This window comes from Dendrobates tinctorius, unplaced genomic scaffold, assembly GCF_039654945.1.
Source record: "Dendrobates tinctorius isolate UK_male_01 unplaced genomic scaffold, ASM3965494v1 ptg000083l, whole genome shotgun sequence".
Taxonomy (NCBI): domain Eukaryota; kingdom Metazoa; phylum Chordata; class Amphibia; order Anura; family Dendrobatidae; genus Dendrobates; species Dendrobates tinctorius.
The window spans coordinates 24,988,045-25,009,872 of NW_027361751.1; the positions used below are offsets into that span (position 1 = coordinate 24,988,045).

Sequence of the window (21,828 nt, forward strand, 5' to 3'; positions counted from 1 at the left end):
TGACGCTGCATGCGTCCTGCGTCCCCTATCTTTAGCACTGGGGACGCAGGCCGTGCGCAGGTATGCGTTTGGCGGCGCATGCGCCCTTTTGACGCTGCGCCGACCAGCGCCAAACGCAACAGGTTGCAATTTGGTGCGCTCGGCGCAGCGTCAAAAGGCGGAGCTACTGGCGGTTGGCACGCAATCACACCATTCACAATAGGCAATGGTCACCACTCACGTCCTCTTCCTGTACAGTGTGACCTCTGCACAAGCTACAGAGCACGCCAAGAAAACTCTTCTATGAAAGTCAGAGTTACACCCTGTCTGTTGTTCATGTGTCTCAGACAAGATGGCCGCCTCAAAACAATTACAGAAAAATTTGAACATAACAGATGTTATATATATATATATATATATATATATATATATATATATATATATATATATATATATATATATATATAATGTATGTTTTGAGGATTTGATTCTTAAGGCCTGTTTCACATTTCAGTTTTTTCTGTCAGTCCAAATCCGCCAAAATAGCGGAAAACGGATCCGCAGGCGGACTGACAGAAAACGTGTGGCAGAGGATCGGCGGATGTACGGATCCGCCAATGGTGAAAATTTAAAGGAACCGCGCTTGGGGAAAAATGAAAAAAAAAATACCGGTGATGTAGTGTTCTCCGGGAGCAGCTGTAATCTCGCGGGAGCCTCGGGGCCGTGATCTCGCGGGAGTCGGCTATGTCGGGGCCGTGAGATGAATAGCTGCGATGGACATACGGGAGCAGCAGCCGTGATGTGGGGGATTTCACTGGAGCGGTAAGGAGAGAGAAAGAGAGAGAAAAAAACGTTACATGCTCCGTTCGGTCAGGTCAGCGGACGCCAACATATTGGCGGATCCACAAAAATGCGGATGCTACGGACGGCCATCAGTCAAAATCCGCCGATAATGAAAGTCAATGGGGGAAAAAACAGATCCGCAAAGAAAAATGGCGGATCCGTTTTTTTTTCCAAAACGGCGGATTTTGATGGTGAAAAACTGATGTGTGAAACAGGCCTAAGTAAAAAAAAATCTAAGTGTTATATTTCCCTTAATTGGGAAGACAACCCCTTCTCACTCTGAATGTTTGTCCCCTTTAAAATAAAAACACTTATACTCACCACCCATGCCAGCGCCATTCCCACGTTATCGGCACTCGTGTTCCCGGGGCTCATGTGAGGTTATTTCACATGAGCCCTGCGCCCAGTCAGCACTGGTGTCACTGTCTCCGCTTTCGGGCGTATACATACATTAGACGCAGTACTTGACATAAAAAGCTCATGTGAGCCCCGGGATCGCGAGTGCTAATAGCGTGGGAACGGCGCCGGCATGGGATGAGAGTGTAAGTATTTTTATTTTAATGGGGGCAAACATTCAGAGCGAGAATCTGTTGTCCAAGTAGTGGACAGCCCGTTTAACATTAATGAAGCTTTCTAAGACTCATTTATGTAGCATTGTGAGAAATGCATTAATTTGGTGATTAGTTTTTAGTACTTGAACTATGGGATTTTTTTCCTTAGTGCAAATAATGGAGGACTCACCATTGAACAAAGTAGAATTAAACAGGGCCTTTCTCCCCTTTTTACATGCTAAACTAGCTACATGATAATAAAGGGGCTGAATAATGCATAGTTTCTTCTTTTTTTTTTTTTTTTTTTTTTTTATTGCTCATATCCGTTTTGGAGATATTGCCTTGTAATGTTTAGATGCTAATTCCCCCTTGGGTCAAGGTGCAAGGGGGCTTTAGCATAGAGGAGTCTACGTTTTCCCCTGTATGACGATGCCCAATTGGAAGAAGACAGCATAACAGGGAGGAATAAGGCAAATGCCCCCAGAGAAACTTAAGGGGGCTTCACACATAGCGATATCGCTAGTAATATCGCTAAGGCCTCTTTCACACTTCAGTTTTTTGTTTCAGTTAAAATCCGCCAAAAAGGCAGAAAAGCGGATCCTTTCCTAACTGATGCCACAGGATCCGTTTTTTGGAGATAGAGAGAGAATTTTTTTCCTCCGCCAGAAAGGATTTCAGGGTTAATTTTCTCCCTGACTTCCTTTCTCCGGGCATGCGCACTGGAAAATGCGGATCCTACAACAAAAAAAAACCTTGCATGGTCCGTCCAGGCATGCCGGCGGACGCAAAAAGTTTGGCGAATCCGCAAAAAAACGGATCCAACGGATGGCCATCCGTCAAGATCCGCCAGTAATGCAACTCAATGGGGAAAAAAACGGATCCGCCCAAAAAAATGGCGGATCCGTTTTTTTCAAAACCTGGCGGATTTTGACTGATGGTCAAAAACGGAAGTGTGAAAGAGGCCTAACGCTCCCCGATTTTGTGACGCAGCAGCGATATTGCTAGCGATATCACTAAATGTGATACTTACCTCCGACCGGCTCCCCTGCTGTCTGTCGCTGATCGCGCGAGAACGTCCTGGGCCGTTTCTCGTCGGCCGCTTCCTGCTGGCGCCGACGAGCGACGCGGGCGGGAGGACGTCTTCATCATCGCGTCTGACAGGTAAGTAGCGACCGCTGTATCGCTGCTGCATCGCTGCTGAGATCTGCCTGTTTCGCAGTTCACTAGCGACCATTTAGCGATGAGCCAGCGATCCTAACCGGGTCGTATCGTGGTCGGGATCGCTGGTGCATCGCTAAATGTGACGGGACCCTTAGATCTGTCTTTCTCACTGTGACCTGGTAAGACTTGTATATCTAACCAGGTCACACTGAGATCTCACTGCCGACACTTGAGGAGAAGAGCTGCGCTGAGTGTCATTACATAAAACACTCTGCATCTATCCCAGGCTTAGAGTAATGATGCCCTGATACCTGGCATAGATGCAAAATGGTGTATGTGACCCCACTGCTGCACTCTGCAGCTCTCCACTGTCATATCAGTCAAGGAGAGGAGACCAGCAGCCTGCCACATACACCTCTCCATTTATGCCAGGTACCAGGGCATTATTCCCTGATACCTGGCATGAATCCAGAGTGTTGTATGTAATAAGACCGAGAAGCTTTCCTCCACTCTATATACTTCTCGTGCAAATAAGCATTTGCAGTGAGAGCTCAGTGTGACAAGGTTGGGCATGCCAGTCTTACTAGATCACAGTGAGAAACCGGTGATGACCTTCTCTGGGGTGTTTGCTTTTTTCCCTATTATTCTGCTGTCTTCTTATGATTGGGCAATATGACCCCTGACTAAGCTTGGTGAAATGCGCGTTGGGTCTTTGTTGTTTTTTAACTGGGAAATATGTATGTGTGTGCTATACATTAAAGGGTAAGAATTATTTTAGTGCCAAATTTATCAATCACACAGATATCTGTATACATGTGTATATGTATATTATTGAATCACTAGTGTATATGCGAGAAAAATATTCAGGATTGAGAGTCCTCAGTGGTTGATACCTTTTAATGGCTAACTGAAAGGATGGTAACACATTGCAAGCTTTCCAGACTACTCAGGACTCTTCATCAGGCTAGACTAATACAACATGGCTGTGTACATGCTATATACACTTATGTACATTTATGTCTGTGAATCCTTCCTTGATTTGCTCACCTAACAAATTTTAGTCTGTTATTTTGGTGTTTGTCCTTTCACATTGTCTTTTAATCTCTGCTCTGAATCCACTCCTGTGTCTCCATTCAATGTCAGCAAGCAGTTAATCCTGAATGCTATCTATGTGTTTTCAACTCTGCAAACTTATATCTGGTATATAGTTTTTTTCAACTTACTCTGCTTGTCCCCTTATGTTGTGAGGTCAAGAAACTTTTCAAAGTGCTTTATGATCCATGTAGTGCTGGACATGTGTTTATTTGACCACAACATTTTATTGGGTCCTGGTGTCTAAATTTAGTGTGATTGATTAACAAGAAGAGAGAGCCAAAAAAAAAAAAAAACTTAGCCTTAACCTCCTATATATTCAGACATAGCTAGGGGGCGCATTTATGCAGGGGTGGCATTTATGCACATGTAATCGAAGTACATGTATCAAAGTACTTCTGGCAGTTATAACATGGCAGGAGACAGGTAAGACATTTATATACATCTACTCCCTGTACATTTGGAGTACAACAAATATATACCATATGCATTTGTGTAATGTATATCCTTGCCGCTGCATTCACACACATCCACCGCCCTGGCATTAACTCTCCATACTCCATCCATATTGGCCCCTCGCTTCTTTCCTCTCCTATGTATAGCACTCACGCTCTTTTCACATTGTTAAATTGCACAGATCCAGGCAGTCCCACCATTCAACACCAGAGACGCTCTCACAAATCACTTAACCATCTGCTCACTCTTTCTATCCTCCTTCTAGTCGCAGGAGACATTGCTCCCAACCCTGGTCCCCCATGTTATAGAAAGTCAAACCCCCCCCCACTGCTACACTCAGAAACCCCTCTAATCTCATTAATATTCCCTGCATGCCATCTGTCTCTCTTAATTGTGCACTTTGGAATTCTCGCTCAGTGTGTAACAAACTCTCCTTCATTCATGACTTCTTCCTTTCTAATTCTCTTAACCTCCTGGCTCTTACTGAAACCTGGATCCAGCAGTCAGATACTACCGCTGCTGCTGCTCTTTCATACGGGGGGCTACACTTCTCTCATACCCCAAGATCAGACAATAGAGCTGGTGGAGGCGTTGGTCTGCTCCTATCACCAAAATGTACCTTTCAGGTTATCCCTCAAGTACCCTCACTTGTCTTCCCTTCTTTTGAGGTCCATGCCGTCAGACTCTACACCCCTTTCTCCATGCAAGTGGCGGTGGTGTATCGTCCTCCCGGCCCCTCCCATCAGTTCCTGGATCATTTTGCCACTTGGCTTCCACATTTTCTCTCCTGTGACATCCCTACCCTCATCATGGGAGATTTCAACATCCCCATTGCTCTTCCCCTCTCCCCATCTGCTACTCACCTTTTATCTCTAACCTCCTCATTTGGCCTTTCGCAGCTTACTAATTCTCCAACGCATGAAGACGGAAACTCCCTCGACTTGGTCTTCTCTCGGCTTTGTGCAGTGGATGATTTTGCAAACTCCCCTCTCCCGCTCTCTGACCACAATCTTCTTTCATTCTCTATAAAGAACTGCCAGGCTGCTCAGGTCACCCCCACTGTCCAGACTTATAGAAACATACAGGCCATTAACACCCAGAAACTTCTGAAGAACTTGCAGTCTTCATTGGCCCCTATCTCCTCCCTCTCATGTCCTGATTCTGCATTGAAGCATTACAATGAAACACTTCAAACTGCCCTGGATGAATTTGCACCCCCTATAAATAGAACACCACAACACAGACGGCGACAACCCTGGCACACGGTGCAAACACGTTTCCTGCAGCGGTGCTCCAGGTGCGCCGAACGTCTGTGGAGAAAATCCAATCTACACGAAGATTTCATCCATTTTAAGTTTATGCTTAGAACATACAACACTGCCCTTCTCCTCTCCAAACAAACCTATTTCAACACCCTCATCACCTCACTGTCCAACAACCCGAAACGTCTCTTTGACACTTTTCATTCTCTACTCAATCCAAGAGTACAGGCCCCAACCACGGAGCTCCGAGCTGACGATCTGGCCAATTACTTCAAAGAAAAAATTGACCAGATCCGACAGGAAATTATCTCCAAATCCCCTCATACCATGCACTGTCCTCCCTCCCCCACTGCATCTAACTCACTCTCTGATTTTGAACCAGTCACAGAAGAAGAAGTAAGCAGGCTCCTTGCATCTTCTCGCCCAACTACTTGCACCAGTGACCCATTTCCGTCACATCTCCTCCAGTCCCTTTCCCCTGCTGTCACCCCTCACCTAACTAAAATATTTAACCTCTCTCTCTCTTCTGGTATTTTTCCCTCCTCATTTAAGCATGCCATCATACATCCACTACTTAAAAAACCATCCCTCGACCAAAACTGTGCCGCTAACTATAGACCTGTCTCTAATCTTCCCTTCATCTCTAAACTCCTGGAACGCCTGGTCCACTCCCGTCTTATCCGCTATCTCTCAGAAAACTCTGTTCTCGACCCTCTCCAATCCGGTTTCCGCTCTTTACACTCCACCGAAACTGCCCTCACTAAAGTCTCTAATGATCTGCTAACAGCTAAATCAAATGGTCATTACTCCATGCTAATTCTCTTGGATCTCTCTGCAGCATTCGACACTGTGGATCATCAGCTCCTCCTCTCTATGCTCCATTCCATTGGCCTCAAGGACACCGTTCTCTCCTGGTTCTCCTCCTATCTCTCCGACCGCTCCTTTACTGTTTCTTTTGCCGGTTCCTCCTCCTCTCACCTTCCCCTTACTGTTGGGGTTCCTCAAGGATCGGTTCTAGGCCCCCTCCTCTTCTCCTTGTACACTGCCCCTATTGGTCAAACAATCAGTAGATTTGGTTTCCAGTACCATCTCTATGCTGATGACACCCAATTATACGCTTCTTCTCCTGACATCACGCCAGCCTTTCTAGAAAACACTGGCGATTGTCTAAACGCTGTGTCTAATATCATGTCCTCACTATATCTGAAACTGAACCTGTCAAAGACTGAACTCCTGGTGTTTCCTCCCGCTACTAATGTACCTATACCCGACATTGCTATTTCTGTGTGTGGTTCCACTATTACTCCCCAGCAACATGCCCGCTGTCTTGGGGTCATACTTGATTCCGAGCTTTCCTTTGCCCCCCACATTCGATCACTGGCTCGCTCTTGTCATCTGCACCTCAAAAACATTTCTAGAATTCGACCTTTTCTTACTTTTGACTCTGCAAAAACTCTTACTGTTTCTCTTATTCTTTCTCGTCTCGACTATTGTAACTCTCTTCTAATCGGTCTCCCTCTTACCAAACTCTCCCCTCTCCAATCTGTCTTGAATGCTGCAGCCAGGATCATATTCCTCACCAATCGTTACACCGATGCCTCTACCTTGGGCCAGTCATTACACTGGCTACCCATCCACTCCAGAATTCAGTATAAACTTATTACCCTCACCCACAAAGCCCTCCATGGCTCAGCACCACCCTACATCTCCTCCCTTGTTTCAGTATACCACCCTACCCGCGCCCTCTGTTCTGCTGATGACCTGAGGTTAGTATCCTCAATAGTCAGAACCTCCCACTCTCGTCTCCAAGACTTTACACGTGCCGCGCCAATTCTTTGGAATGCACTTCCCAGGTCAATACGATTAGTCCCCAATCCCCACAATTTTAAGCGTGTCCTGAAAACGCATTTATTCAGACTGGCCTATCGCCTCAACACATTAACCTAACCTATCCCTGTGTGGCAGAGCCAAAAGTTTTACCATAACCAGGTTCCCAGCATCATGTTCCCACATGCTTTATGCATCCATTAGCCCTCTGTGTCTGTACTGTTACACACTTAACATTATGGCTGGTCCATACAATCAGGGCAACTGTTACCACCCACCTTTCGTGTCTCCCTCTTTCCTCATAGACTGTAAGCTTGCGAGCAGGGCCCTCACTCCTCTTGTTATTTGTTATAATCTACTGTATGTGATTATTGTTATGCTGTAATGTCTATTGTCTGTACAAATCCCCTCTGAAATGTAAAGTGCTGCGGAATATGTCGGCGCTATAAAAATAAAATTTATTATTATATTATTATTAATAGTTGATTAAATAAAATTATTTTTTATTATTACGTGAGTGTTACCTTCTTCCTGGCACACTTTCTTCTTTTGCGTGTTTTTGTATCTTTTGCACCCCATGGGGACTAGATGTACATAATGATTCAGGTTACAACATATTTTGGTAAACATCATGTTTATCAAAACATTTTGTAATTGGAATTAGTATGTACATCTAGTCCCCATGGGGTGCAAAAGATACAAAAACACGCAAAAGAAGAAAGTGTGCCAGGAAGAAGGTAAGCATAATGCTGGAAGATAAAGTAAATCCCCCAGATAAGGATCCCCGCGAACACCCTCTCGGTTCAGGATCAAATTTGGTATTTAAGTAAGTTGTACAAGGTAATATCTCCGCAACAGAGAGGAGAAAGGAAAAATAAATAAAAATAACATTTTTTTTTCCGCTCTTCAGTCCCTTTATCATCATGTAGCCAGCCAATCCTGTAAAAAGTGGTGAAAGGTCCTCTTTATGGAGACAACATTGCAGGCCAACTATTAATACGGATCTGTATGGGCAGAAAGCCTGAAATCATGTCGCACAGGAATACTTGGTCCTGTAATAGTTTTGACCTCTGAGTGGAGAAGACTGTGACGGGGTGAAGGATTGTTTATTAGTAGGTAATATCCAGTGGTCATTTCACGTCTTAATTTATGTAGCTGGAGCCAGTAGAAGGAGGGGAGAATCTGACACGTCCATTGTGAGGATTACATTACATATTTGTTGAAAGTAAAGTGCAGACAGTGAACACCGCAGGATTTTTATGTTGCCCATAAACATTTGTGAAATCTACATAACCACCACAACCACAATATGCCAGTCCTCCTGAGACCGATGTCGAGAGTCGAGTCTGCTGCTGCTTCACGTTGGCTAGTTAGTTTTCACATTTTGTTTTATTCTGGTACTCTGTTTTTAAAGGTATACTGTCCAAAATTTCAGAACACATTTCAATGTGTCTCACATCCCTAGATGGACTGACATGGTTACTCCTCATATCTACTGATCTACATTGTTTTCTCTCCTGTCAGCATCTTTGAGATAATGTAAAACATATGTCTCCAGACTATACATACTGTGTATGTTACTACATAGATGTCTTAGACCTTATGAGACTGATGTACTTACTTTGAAAATCCTTTGCAGGGTAACTGTGAAATCTTTTTTTTATAAAGTTTCCCTTCCTAATATCAAAATGAACATTTTATGACTCCAGGTCATTGATTGATTTCACGATTATGCAGGCATTTTGATGTGGATTGTCAAAATAATTTCACCAGCTTATATACAGTCATATGTTAAAGTTTGGGCACCCCTATTAATGTTAACCTTTTTTCTTTATAACAATTTTGGTTTTTGCAACAGCTATTTCAGTTTCATATATCTAATAACTGATGGACTCAGTTAACATTAGGGGTGCCCAATGTTAAGGTTAACATTAATAGGGGTGCCCAAACTTTAACATATGACTGTATATAATCTGGTGATAGGTCCACTTTAAATCATAAAGGTTGCACAATATTATAGGTTGAAAAAAGACAAAGGTTCATCTAGTTCAACATTTCTCCACCAGTTATACACTGCTCAATAAAGTAAAAGGAACACTAAAGTACCACATCATAGATATCACTGAATGAAATATTCCATTTGCAAATCATAGATATCACTGAATGAAATATTCCAGTTGCAAATCATTAGGAATTACATGGTGGAATGCGTTGAGAACAGTAAAACATAAAAATGATCAATGTCAATGAACATTAATATTCACTGGAGGTCTGGATTTGGAATGATACTCAAAATCAAAGTGGAAAATCAAATTGCAGGCCGATCCAACTTCAGTGGAAATGCCCCAAGACAAGGAAATGATGCTCAGCAGTGTGCGTGGCCTACATGTGCCTATATGAACTCCCTACTACAACGCCTGGGCATGGTCCTGATGAAGCGACGAGTGTACTCCTGAGGGATCTCCTCCCAGACCTGGATTCAAGCATCGGTCGACTCCTGGACAGTCTGTGGTGCAATGTGGCGTTGATGGATGGAGCAAGACATGATGTCCCAGATGTGCTCGATTTGGATTCATGTCAGAGGACAGGCAGGTCAGTCCATAGTACCAATGCCTTCATCATGCTGAAACTGCTGACATACTTCAGCCACATGATGCCTAGCATTGTCATGCTTCAGAAGGAACCCAGGGCCCACTGCACCTGCATATGGTCTCACAATGGGTCTGTAGATCTCATCCCGGTACCTAATGGCAGTCAGGGTACCTCTGTGTAGCACATGGAGGACTGTGAGATCCCCAAAGAAATTCCTCCCCACACCATTACTGACCCACTGCCATATCGATCATGCTGGAGGATGTTGCAGGCAGCGCAACGTTCTCCACGGCATCTCCAGACCGTCACGTCTATTACGTGCTCAGTGTTGAACCTGCTCTCATCCAGGAATAGCACAGGGCGCCAATGTCGAATCTGTCAATCTTGTTGTTCTCTGCCAATGCCAATCGCCGTGCACGGTGTTGGGTTGTAAGCACAACACCCACTTGACTTGTGGAAGTCGGGCCCTCATACCACACTCTTGTAGTCTGTTTCTGACAGTTAGAGCAGACATGGATGTTAGTGGTTTGTTGGAGGTCATGGCACTGCTCCTCCTGTTCCTCCTTGCGCAAAGGAAGAGATAGCGGTCTTTCTGCTGGGTTGTTGCCCTCCTACGGTCTCCTCCATGTCTCCTGGTATACTGGTATCTCTGGACATTGTGCTGACAGACACAGCTACCCTTCTTGCCACAGCTCGCATTGATGTGGCATCCTGAATAAGCTGCACTACCTGATCATCTTCTGTGAGTTGCAGATGCTGCATTATGCTACTGTACCTCTAGGGGTGAGCGCAATGAAAAAAATGCAAAAATGACCAAAACAGCCAAAAAGGATGAGAACAGAGAAATGGTCTGTGGTGACCCCCTGCAGAACCACTCCTTTATAGGAGTTGTCTTACTAATTGCTTATCATTTCTACCTGCTGTCTGTTCCATTTGCACAACAGCAGGAAAAATTGATTCACAATCAGTGTTGCTTCATAACTGGACAGGTTGATTTCACAGAAGTGTGATTGACTTGAAGTTACATTGTGTTGTTTAAGTGTTCCCTTTATTTTTTGAGCAGTGTACATTGTTTATCACTAGATTATTTATAATACACAATGATATTTGCATTCAGCCTTTTCTTACCTGCTGTTAGTATCTGCCATTATTACTCTTGTCAGGCATTCCACAGTATGACTGCTCTAACTGTAAATAACCCTTTCCTACTTAGCTGCCGGAATTGCCTTTCATCCACACTTAATGAATGTCACCTGGTCCTTTGTATTACATGAGGAATAATGAGGAATAATGAAAAAGTGTTTGTCAAGGAAATGGTGCTTCCTGCTGGTGTTTTGCTGTAAGAGACTCAATATCACGGTTTTAAAAAAAAAAAAAAAAATGCTATTATTCAGTTCCATGGCAAAAGAACATTTGGCAACGAGACTTGCCTTATTGTTTTCCCCAGGCAGTCATTCATACTAATTAAAAAAAAAAAAAAAAAAAAAAATGCTTGCCTGAAAATTCACATTTTAGTGCTGTGGACCATAAGTCATCTTCCCTGAGAGCAGGAAGAAAGGTGCTGGCTGTACTTCTGGTACCAGAACTTCTGGACTGTAGATGGTAATCACTCTCTGAGGAACACATAAAATTGGTGTAACCCGTGCAGTCACACAAGGGCCCTCTTTTGTCTGTGTTCACCACTGATCCCTATGATTAGAGTTGTGCACATAATGAATGTGGGATAAGGCTTCTTATAGGCAAAACAATGCTTCATGGAAAACAAGGTATCCAAATTAGCTTTCAGATAAAAGGGGGAAAAGATCTTCTTTGCATGCCTTAATTCAAAGGAAGCATTGCCTTAGGTAGTTTCCATATTAAGAATATTACATCATAATTATAAATAACAGGCCTCTCACCCAGCTATCCAGTGTTTTAACAGTACACTTATAAGGGGCAAGTACCTCAAAACAGCTCACTTCTGATGGTTCTCTATTTTAGAAGGTTGTGTTATATCCCAAGTTAGTATTGAAAAGTTAGTGGAGCGTTGGGCTTCAGTTTGCCGGGAAGGTACCTCCAATAGGTGGCACTAGAGGCGCAGAGGGTTTTTTTCTTAGGGGGTAGGGGGGTGAGAGCTAATTTGCATGTACAGTTGAAACCAGAAGTTTACATACACTATATAAAAATACACTTATGTATGTTTTTCTCAATATTTGACATGAAATCAGAATAAACGTTTCCCGTTTTAGGTCAGTTAGGATTACCATAATTATTATTTGCCAAATGCCAGAATAATGAGACAGCGAGAGAATGTTTTAAGGCATTTTTATTACTTACTGCAAAGTCAAAAGTAGAGATGGACTGACACCTGGAGTTTTTCTCATGGTGCTAGCGGGGATCTCGCTGAGGTCACCGCAGTTTATCCCGGCAGGGAACGCAGCCTCAGTGACCGGAGGTAACCTTGATGACGTCACCACCGGTCACTGACGCTGCACTCACAGCAGTTCAGTCACCAGTGGTTCTCAGCCTGGACGGTCGCATCTTGGCACCGTCCAGGTTGAAAACTGTTTTGCCCCCAGATATGGATTAATACATGGAACAGAACAGAGAGTTCTTTTATCTTTGTTTTATTACAGGAGAACAAGTGCTTTGGTGGAATTAGGCATTAGGTGAGTATAACTGTTTATTTGTTATTTTTAAATAAAAAACTAAAACTGTTTTGTTTTATTTCTAATAAAGGGCTTTATTCTGGCTGTGTGTTTATTTACCATACCACTTTAGGATTAGTAGGGTCTTATAGACACACCTCCATTACTAAGCCGTGGGCTTGATGTCACCTGACAAAACAGAGGTGACATCAACCCCACAAATATGAACCCCACTTGCCACTGCTACAGGTCAAGTGGGAAGAGCCGGGAAAAGCGTCAGAATTGGCGCATCTAATTGATGTACCTTTTCTGGCCAGCTACAGGCTGCTATTTTTAGACTGGGGGGGAGCAATTTCCATGGCCCCTTACCAGTCTGAGAATACCAGCCCCCAGCTGTCAGCTTTAGCAAGGCTGGCTGTCAAAAATGGGGGAGGACCCCCCGTTTTTAAACAATTTTTATTTAAATTATTTTTTTTAAAAAAACAGCGTGGGGACCCCTTTATTCTTGATAATCAGCCCTGTTGAAGCTGACAACTGAGGGTTGCAGCCCCCAGCTGCGAGTTTTGCCTAGCTGATTATTTACAACGCAGGAGCGGCTGATAAATACTCCCATCCGCCGCTCCTGCTCTCGCTGTTATTAGTGGCAGCAGGCGTCAGGTGATGGGAGCAGTAGTCCAATCAGCTGACACCAGCGACCGGAGGTAAACTTTATACCTCAGATCACAGCTGCTGGGTCATGCTATCTTTTGACTGAGTGGGAACCGCGGCTCTATTACTAACCGGGATCATTTCACCGCCGATCAGAAGCGGTGTTTGCTGCGCTGCCATACATATGACAGCATGACAAACACCCGATGTTTGGGCAGCTGAACCCCAACAGTAACATGGACTTCCTGGTGAAGTCCGTGTTTGGTGTCCGTACGGACCCCAACTTTATTGTTCGGGTTCACCCATCTCTAGTTAAAAGTTTACATACACTAAGATTACTATGACTTTAAACAATTCTGGACTGCCCTATGATGATGTCATGTGTTTGGAAGCTTGTCTTCCTACGCTAAGCCAGAGAAACCAAGGAAAGACCTCCCCACAGGCCGCCCCAAAGCATAAACAGTCTGCCTCTATGATGAGGAGTATGCTTGTTCTTCGGGGCGGCCTGTGGGAAGGTCTTTCCTAGGTTTCTTTGGCTTAGAGCAGGAAGATAAGACTCAGCCAACAGTCCCGCCCCGGAGCACAAGCATATCATTAACTGAAAACTTCTAACACTTATTACACAAGAACCGCAAAATGGATTTCTTCAGCCCAGGTATCATTTTAATCAGTTTAACACCATCAACCTGACAGGGTATGTAGGTTACTTATCAATATCCTGCTGACAGGTTCACTTTAAGTGCTCATGCCAACATGTTGTATTATGTGAGACAAAAGTGAATAGATTTACAGGACACTAGTTTATCGCAAAGTCAGTAATCTGTGCTCTACATCTCCCCACAATTGTCAGAATCCAATGCGCCTCCTTTATTTGTATACAAAGAATGGTTGCACTCTATCATGAATAGGCATGTCATTGACATGCCTTAGCATGATAGAGTGCAACCATTCTTTGGATATTGTATATGGGGGTAGCTCCTCTTGGTATGCACCTATTCACTTTAGTTGGATGTGCCAGTCAGTTTTTTTTGTCTCCTCTTATTTGTAGGCCTGGAGTGACATCATTGTTGTGGTGTGGCGAAATGTCACACTGGGCTTGTTAATCAGAAAACCCGTTGGAGTTCCGATAGACAGGAAGTGGTTCTTAGGACTCCTGTCCGGCAGCCTCAGGCTACTGACGTGGCCATTGGACTAGGTTTCTGCAAATCAATTTGCTGATCTTTTATTACTGACACATCATCATATGGTTTCTCTATTCTTTCATGACCCTAGTTCTGTAGAATTACAATTTTCAGGCTCTATACCTGTATTATTGGTTCAAAGAATTGCAGTTTAACAGTCTCATAAAATCATATCTTCAAAATCTTTCTCTTTCTATCCATTGTGTTAGAAGAACTGTATCTTGGACACTATCAAACAATTTGCCTATAAAACGCCTCATAAGACCAGAAAGTTTCCAGTCTCTGTTGCAGTAACCAATCTAGGAGCGTCTATAGACAGCTGATATTTCCTTCCTTGGCGTGATCATTATTTTGTGAACTCTATAGCTCTCCTTGGGTTCCTTTCCTAATTCCTTTGTCGCATTCGGCTCCCTATAAAATGCAGGATATTGACTTTCGCCCAAGCTCTGAATAATCAGTTCCACATATAGAATGATAAGCTTAGTTACAGTGTAATTTATAGGCAGTTATAACACCCCAAATATAGCAGATGCTTTTGTGCTTGGCCGTATGATACAAAAACCTTCAATTCTTCTGTAGAAGACATTTTTATGGTCCAATTTCTATCCCTATCAGTAGACCTTGAAGAGGAATTTCGATCATTTTTGTGTAAACCGCCGATCTTTTAAACCTTAACTAATTGAAGTGGCAAGTAGAATTTTCAGTGTCCTATGCAAATCCACCAAACTCACTTTGTTCTCATCCTATTCACGTCCGAGGAGAATCTCCATTCAATAAGAATCACAGGAGCAGAATATCTTAAAAAATAAACTGTGATTTCTTTAACCTCAGAGTCATGAGCGGAAAATTTAAATCAGAACTTTGTTATGGTCCTTGTATTTCCTCACCCTATTTTCTAAGATTTATCAACTAAAACAAACATTCAAAAATATTCTCCCATCAAGTCCAAAGTCCAAGAAAGTAATCCTAGTCTTTGGATAAGTGTTTGAATATTTTTTAAAAATAAAAAAAGATACATGTATATCAAATGAAGAACATTTCCCATGAATTAATGTAAGAAATTCCAGCACTCAAAAGAAGTATATGCAGAAAAATATTTGTACAACTGATTCTCCCAAAATCATGTGACGTTTCGGTCTGCAACTCAGACCTTCCTCAGACTAGAGGTATGGAGATATGTATGAACATGGAAAATCCATGGAAGGCAGCCACGATAAGTAGCAATATTCCCCTTTTTAGGGGGATCAAGGTCTTGGGACAAAGGGAGAGAGTCCCTGTGGGTGCTTAATCAGGCGTGTATGCAGAGGGGCTAGGGCACCCCGTGGTTAAGCTGTGGTCCCCTAGACTGATTCTTGGGCACGAGATTGCTTCAGAGTGTGCATGGGGAAAGTGAGGGCACACAAACCTTTTCAGAAGATTTTAGAACATTTCTTCAATGGGGAGAAAACTGGTCTTTTTAGAGCTACGATACAGTGACATATCGAATGTGTATGGTTTCAAAATATGGACCCATTGCTTCTCCATGTGACACTGTACTGAGCTCATGCACATGGCAGGGTCTTTTATGGGAAATTGGCAGCTGGTTCATGCTACTCAAACCAAATTGCCATGAATCAGAGATTGGTTCCATCAATGTCAAAAGACGTTGCGACTAGAATGAATAATCCATTAAGCAGGTTCTCCAAGCCCCACTCCTCTTTGGCTGACAGATCTTTTTCTGTATACACATGAGAAGACCTATCAATCAAGTGGAGTGTGGCGAGAAGCTGGAGGGACCTTCTTGTAATCTTGGAATTGTTCTCCTAGTCGCTATGCCCATGGCTATTATTTCATAGTATGTTTTCTCAAACACTGCAGTTTTTAGAGTGAATGTATGCTTCCCTTTGTTCGCACAACTTGAATCAGGTGACCACTTCCGTTAAGGAGATGTTTTTTGTTCATCTTGTAGAAGATTATTACTTACAAGATGGTGGCCTGATTCTAATGCATTGGGTAATCTAGAATATGGGGCCACTGCCATCAGGGGCTTATCTACAGCATTCTGTAATTCTGTAGATAAGCCCCTGATGAAACCTGAAAGATAAGAAAAAAAGAGTTAAAGCCCCTTTACACATAACGATGTCCCAGCAATCCCACCAACGATCGCTGAGACATCGCTAGGCTGATCGCTGGTGAGCTGTCACATAGACAGCCCCTCCAGCGAGCAGGACCAGCGAGCAAGCTGGTTTCCAATGTAAACCGCAGGTATCTAAGAACCGCGCGGCTCTTGGATACCCGCTGTTTGCCCTAGATACCATCGTGGATGCTGGTTTCCAACGTAAACATCGGGTAACTAAGAGCTGCCGCTGCTCTTGGATACCCGCTGTTTACATTGGAAACCAGCATGCGCTGGTATCTAGGGCAAACGGCGGGTATCCAAGAGCCGCGCGGCTCTTAGTTACCCGATGTTTACGTTGGAAACCAGCGTCGCTGATTGCTTGTCTCTCGCTGCCACACGCAGCGATGCGTGCTGGCCAGCGGGAGACCAACGATCACAAAATGGCCCTGGACGATCCTGCACGATCAGCGATACCCAGCAGGGGGGCCGGTCGCTGATCCCCGTCACACACAGCAATATTGCTGGAGAGATCGCTGATGCATCACAAAATCAGCGATCTCGCTGTGTGTGATGGGGCCCTTAGATTATACTCACCCTGGCGTTCGGTCCGGTCCAATGGGTGTCTCCGTCCCGTCCGGCGCCTCTCATCTTCATACGATGATGTCCTCCTCCTTGCTTCTCCCTCGGCTCCTGCGCAGGCGTACTTTCTCTGCCCTATTGAGGGCAGAGCAGAGTACTGCAGTGCGCAGGCGCTGGAGCTCTCTGACCTTTCTCGGCACCTGCGCACTGCAGTACTTTACTCTGTCCTCAACAGGGCAGATAAAGTACTCGTGCACTGGAGGACGTCATCGTATGAAGATGGGAGGCGCTGGACTGGACCGTGACACCCACTGCCCCCGCCCCCGGTGAGTATAATCTAACGTGTTTTATCTTTCAGGTTTCATTGGGGGTTTATCTATAGCATTACAGAATGTGTCGTTCGAATTCCGCACCAATTCGTGGCCGGACTGCGCCTGTTACAAACAGACAAAATTAGATGATTATGTAGTAGATTATTTCATCCAGATTTGGTAACATTTGGGAAGTGTCGAGAAAATTTGCTGTTTTTTTTATTTTTATTTTTTTTTTACGCCAATTTGCTGCACGTCTTTTAGTGAGTGCGGCCCATGTTATTTGGTTGTAGTTGCTTAAATGAACAAAACTTTTTTAAAGACACGAGGTAATGTGAATTTACCAATGTAAGTATTGTGCCCTCTTCTGTTTTCCAGAGTGTAAAGATGTGAACAAAGTGGCTTATTGCCCGCTGGTCCTGAAATTCAAATTCTGCAGTCGAGCGTACTTCAGACAAATGTGTTGCAAAACTTGCCAAGGACATTGACCCATACCACAAAGAGAAAGAGAGAGAGTATTGTGATCCATGGTCCAAAACGGCGACCACTCCTCAAAAGGACGGAGAGGAAAGGAGGTGGATGTCCTTGAAATGAGATAACCCTGTGTACAACATAACCACTCGTCAGCCACAACTGACAGGATATCAATAGTATTTAACTTCTGTGAAGTGAATTTATTATCCAAAGTGCTGGACACCCCAACAAGGAGGAAAGCCAAATTGGAACAATGTCAAACGGTCGAACAGAGCAGACTATGGAACGTTTGTGTTCGCACAACTACCACAATTGCCAAGCTTACCTCCTTGAACCATTTTTATTATGGACTTACAAATGACACTGAATCAATCTGTATTTAAATTTTATTCTTTTTTTTTTCCTTTTTTTTACGTAGCTGTTATGACTTTTGGTCTAAAAAGAGAAAAAAAATCTTGCGTCATAGCTTAAAAAAAAAAAAAAAATTATTAAAATATTTTATCTCAGTTTTACGGCACCACAGTTTAACTTATAAGAATGGGCTTTGAAATGTTATTTAAAAAAAAAAAGCAATTATAAATCAAAAACTAAAATAAGTGTATTTTGTTACTCTGCCTGAATTGTTCAGCGTTTTCCTGTAATACTGCTGTGAAGCAATTTACGTATATTATTTAAGATTATAATGGTATACAGTCGTCAGTATTCAGAGGTGCATCATTGAAAACCTGCACGTCCTATACCGAAATACATTTATAGCGATATATGGTTGTAGGTGAGAAAAAAAAACTAAAAATCGGCACAAAGATTTTTTTTTTTTTTTTAATGACTCTAGGTTATACAGAGCACAGTGGACCCTCAGTTACAAGGGTCTAAGTCCTCAAATTTGAGACCCTGTTTATGCCTTTGCACTGTAATTGAGAAGCGCAGAAAAACACACAAAATAATAAGAATGATCATGCAATGCAACACTCCTAATGATTCCAACTTTTTGCAAGTAAATTATTACTTTTAGGCAGAGGTCGTCAATTGGCAAAATCAGGCTAATTGTGTCACTAGGATCAAACATGGAGCAAGATCTTGAGTGTCATCTTACTGTGATTCGATTCTCTTGCATGAGAGGATCGTATCACAGGTGTGGAGAAGACGGGAAACTTAATTTCTCCGTCTTTTCCATTCTTTGTGGATGATGGACTGCACTCAGATGACATCCGAGTGCAGTCCGATGTTTCATACGCACCCATAGACTTATATCTATCATCAGATGCACTTGCCATTGTTTTCTCATGAGACATTTGTCATATCCTAAGGATATACCAGAAATGTCAGATAGGGGTGATCTGACAAATCATCGAATCGCACTTGGACCAATGTTGTTCTATGGAGTTGCACATATGTCTGTTTTTTTTTCCTCCAAGCATGAAAAGAAGTGAATGGGGTTTAGCAGCAATAACAGGCACAACCCTTGGACCAGAGATAAGACCCAAAGATCCTCTGGTTTGCACTGGTCTACAATATGCTGTTCTAGGTACTGTGCAATCTCGGCCTTTTTGTAACTGAAGTCCACTGTGTGTCGTCACCCATTTTAGTAATGTGAAAAATGTAAGAGCGCAGATGTCATTGGTGCTATCTTTCTTATTAGGTAAGAGAAATGTATTTAAAACAGGTTTAATTTTTCTCTACGTAACTGTAGTTTTCATTGTCCGCTGCATAGTTCACAGTGAGGTATAAATATGTCCCAAAAAGAACATTTTTTTTTTTTTAACTGCTACCAATTTGCCGGGTATCCTGGTCGCCTGTCAAAATGCTGCCATCTTTGTATCTAGCGGTCAGAAAATGTGTAATACAATATTAATTTCCCATAAAGTCTTAATCCTTGGAAAAGATGCATTGTGTGTTCAAATAAGTGAAAATCTAATTGATATTTTTAATGTAATTAAAAGGGTTTTCCACATTTGGGGACTTTTTTTTCTTTATTAAATGCCTATTTTTGGGGCTTAAAATCATTTTTACGATTGGGTTCAAAACTTTGCGCCGCTTGCTTTTTATAGCCTCTTTGTTTTCCCTGCACTTTTAATAAATGAATCCTAAATCAGCTTGAAAGGAAGAAACTCCTCCTCTGACTTTTATAGTGGGCTGACTGACAGATTCTCTGTTAACTCATTCTGCAGCCAGCAAAAGACAGTGCCCTACAGAGGATATAGAAGGAAAACGGTGCTAAATTGTTAATGGGACCCAAATGCAAAAATGACTTCCAATTAAATGCATTTAAGTAAAAAAAAAAAAAAGCTCTAATGGTGGAAAACACTTTTTAAAGGGCTATTCTCATCTAAAAAAAATATTTTTGATATATTCACATGAAATATATTTAGTTACTTTCTATAATCCCATAGAGTGGCATACAGGGATGTAACTATGGGGGTGACAATTGTACCCAGGCCCTGGAGCACAGGGCGCCACTAAAGTCCCTTTTGTCTGTATAGAAAGGCCAATACTATTAGAGACTTGCAATAATTGGGGGCCCTGTTGGAGCTTTTGCATTGGGGCCCATGAGCTTCTAGTTACGCCATTGGTGTGCAACCACCTGGAGATCCACAGCGGAAGCAAGATGGGTGTGATCTCATGAGATGAGGTTGGTCCAGCATCTATCAATTATTCATAGCATTTTCTGTGGATGAATCCTAAATGTTTAAGATGAGAATATCCCCCCTTTAAGTGACATATATTCCGTAGAATGATAGAGACAGATGCCCAATGTGGCAGTCTCTGACCCGGCTAACTTTAGTTTTCTTCTGCTCTTCGTTGCTCTACGTATGCTGAAGTTAGCGCCATATGTTGTCACCATTTACACCGGCACCTCACTTTCTAGTATGAGTTCTATACATTAATATTTATGAGACAAGGTTACTTGGAATTGTTCATATCTCAGCTCGTCTTATAAATATTGGAGGAGATATTTAATATATTAGACCACAATATTGTGAAGTCCTAAAGCACTTTATTCTTGATGTGCTCCGTGTACATCAGTTTGTGACCTTGGGTGGTAATTGTCACGGTTTCCTGGTACATCCCTTGCACAAGTTGAACTTTCACTCCGATCACACACTGACCCTTAGTAGTGGAGCCATGTGTTGCACCTGATTTTCTCCAGATACAAATGTCCCCCATTGTGATGAGGATCAGTAGGGTTCCAATATTTTTGCCTTAAAACATGTATCAGACTCCATTTTCTCCAGACACAGGTCCGACGAGGTTCCGATATTTTTGACAACTTGTGCTGCCGTCTATACTAATTTTTTCATAAAAATCTCTAAACCCTGACATGTGGGTAATGCCGTCAGTGTGAATAGAGCCTTACCCGGGTACATCAATCTGTCCCTAATCTTGAATAGGGCAAACTACATCCACACACACATGATTTGCAAATTTCTTTGTCCTATCACATTTACTATGTCATCACAAATGGAACCCAAATGGATGTACCCACAAAGGTAAAACCCTTAAAAAAATCCTCTTAAACTTCTGAAACTCAACTCTAATGTGCCCACATTTACAAAGACAACCTTTAGTGTTTTATTGTATGCCAGAAACGAAAATCTTGGGTTAAAAAAGTTAAGCTATGGCCGAGATCTGTTTGCCGGTGACACGTAGACTCGTTAAACATGGTCGGTTTTTCTGACATTTGGCTTTTGTAATTTTTCATAATGTGTTCACATTTTACATAATAGAGGTTCTTCACCTTTTTTTTAATGGACAGATATACATTTATATATGAACTGTATCTTATATCCCAGTCTCTAGGTAAAATTTGAGTTATTTTTATTAAAACTTTTTTTGCGTGCCACTTATGAAATACCATCTGAACTTTTTTCTCTTCACAGGTGTGCAGCATTTGAGCAAAGAGCTCAACTTTGTTTGCAGTTTTTGAATTTTGCTGATTTTAACAAATAGTAATTTAGACACATGATACTTTTTTCAAAATAGATGGTAGATAAGGATCTTAACTCTTTTGATGGCATGATAATTGGAAGGAGTTATTGCACAAATCATGTGCTGATGTTTTCTGTTTCCATTTGTCCGCCCGTAAGCCACCTGCACACATTAGTCTCATGTTGGCCGCATCCACCATCATAGACTGGTTCGGTCATCT

General features: G+C 42.6%; 1 protein-coding gene across 7 annotated transcripts in view; it reads left to right on the forward strand.

The window, feature by feature from the left end:
• ADAMTS6 (ADAM metallopeptidase with thrombospondin type 1 motif 6) overlaps window positions 1–18,376 on the forward strand; it is a 405,198-nt gene extending 386,822 nt beyond the window's left edge. For all 7 annotated transcript variants that reach the window (XM_073584243.1, XM_073584241.1, XM_073584240.1 and 4 more), the window contains one exon: window positions 17,586–18,376. In XM_073584243.1, the coding sequence (XP_073440344.1) occupies window positions 17,586–17,695 (110 nt within the window). In that variant the 3' untranslated portion in view covers window positions 17,696–18,376. The remainder of the gene's footprint in view (window positions 1–17,585) is intronic.
• Window positions 18,377–21,828: the final 3,452 nt, after the last annotated feature.